The sequence below is a fragment of the Nicotiana attenuata genome, unplaced genomic scaffold, assembly GCF_001879085.1.
Source record: "Nicotiana attenuata strain UT unplaced genomic scaffold, NIATTr2, whole genome shotgun sequence".
Lineage (NCBI taxonomy): Eukaryota > Viridiplantae > Streptophyta > Magnoliopsida > Solanales > Solanaceae > Nicotiana > Nicotiana attenuata.
In genome coordinates, this window is record NW_017671470.1 from 290,560 (window position 1) to 292,058 (window position 1,499).

The 1,499-nt window shown below is 38.2% G+C and overlaps 1 protein-coding gene across 1 annotated transcript in view; it reads left to right on the forward strand.

The window, feature by feature from the left end:
* LOC109208489 (senescence-associated carboxylesterase 101-like) overlaps positions 1-1,493 on the forward strand; it is a 24,398-nt gene extending 22,905 nt beyond the window's left edge. The window contains exons 6-7 of the mRNA XM_019371609.1: positions 7-115; positions 482-1,493. Coding sequence (XP_019227154.1) covers positions 7-115; positions 482-1,279 — 907 coding nt within the window. The 3' untranslated portion in view covers positions 1,280-1,493. The remainder of the gene's footprint in view (positions 1-6; positions 116-481) is intronic.
* Positions 1,494-1,499: the final 6 nt, after the last annotated feature.

Sequence of the window (1,499 nt, forward strand, 5' to 3'; positions counted from 1 at the left end):
TCTAAGGAGCAAAGCTATTTGCAGGGGAATCGTAGAACTGCCTGACTCAATAGGCAATCCACTTCAAGCAGGAACCTACCTATTGCTAGAAGCAGCTGGAGTTGGTAAGTTACAGGTAAATACACTCAATTGCTAATTGTTCAAATTGTGTTGTTCCACTTTGATGGATCACGAGCATGAGTATTAACATCCTACTGAAGTACAGTATGAATTGAGGAAAGATAAAAACAGTTTTGAGTCATTCAGGTACATATACAAGTTGTGAAGAAAGAACTCTGTTGAAGCATTGATGAGGGAATAAGGCTATGTTTGTTGGTGGGCTAGGAAAGCTGTGGACATGAAATTAACTTAAGGCAAAAAATTGTGTTTCTTGATTAAATGGGCTATAACACTCCTGAATAGTTTATTCCTTTTTTAGTAGTCCTTTTTTTTTCTTTCTGGTCTCCAAATTTTATATTTTTGCCTCTAACTGCAACTGCAGCAGGAAGGTGTTGACATGAGCTATCTTGCAATGGATATTGCGAAAAGGGCAGAGGTTCAGGCTAAACACAGGCAAAATGTTTTTGATCCTTCCAAGAAACTAAGTACACTTAAAAAGTCCATGTCTTACCTGGAATGGTACATGAAGAACTCTTTGGAAGAGGCTGGGTATTATGACAAATATAAGCTCAGACGTTCTAGAAGCAGAGACGAGATTGAAAGCACAGAACAGCTTATCAAGCATCACAGAACTTTGAAGCTGTTCTGGAAAAGAATGGTAGCTGAAGTAGAAAAGATGCCCTGGAAAGAGGGGAGAAATCTACGTAAGCGTTGGCTTTATGCAGGAACAAACTACCGAAGGATGGTTGAACCACTCGACATAGCAGAGTATTATGGTAGGGGAAAGAAAGATTATATAAGTCATGGAAGATCTAAACACTACAAACTATTGGAGGAATGGTCAACTGACGAAAATCTTTATACATACCGGAGAAGTCAAGCCTCTAGTCTTACGGTTGATTCTTGCTTTTGGGCTTATGTTGAGGAAGCTGTGATTTCTTGTGAAGTGTTGAAGAGTGGACAAAGTAGCATAGGGGACCAAGAATCAGCTAGAGAAAACCTGATCAAATTTGAGCAGTATGTAATGGACGTGATTAATAACTTCTTGGTATCTCCTGAGATTTTCTTGCCTCAAAGCAGCTTCATGCTGTGGTGGAAAGAGTACTGCAATGTTGTAGGAAATTCATATACTTCAACCTTGACTAATTTCATGAAGGATGACTTTCGTAGATATGCTTAGCAAATTATATCTGTATAGAAGATCTGTTCAGAAAACAAATCCTAGTTGTAAGAGCACTTTTTCCCCTCATTGAGTGCTAATAGTCGAGTAACAAGCAATAACTCATATGTCCAACTTAGAACTACTTCAGTACTTTTCCTTTTGGTTTTCTTTAACCTGTAAACTGTATAATTAAGTTGCCAAAATGATTTATTGCACCGCAGAGTAAGTTCTACCATGT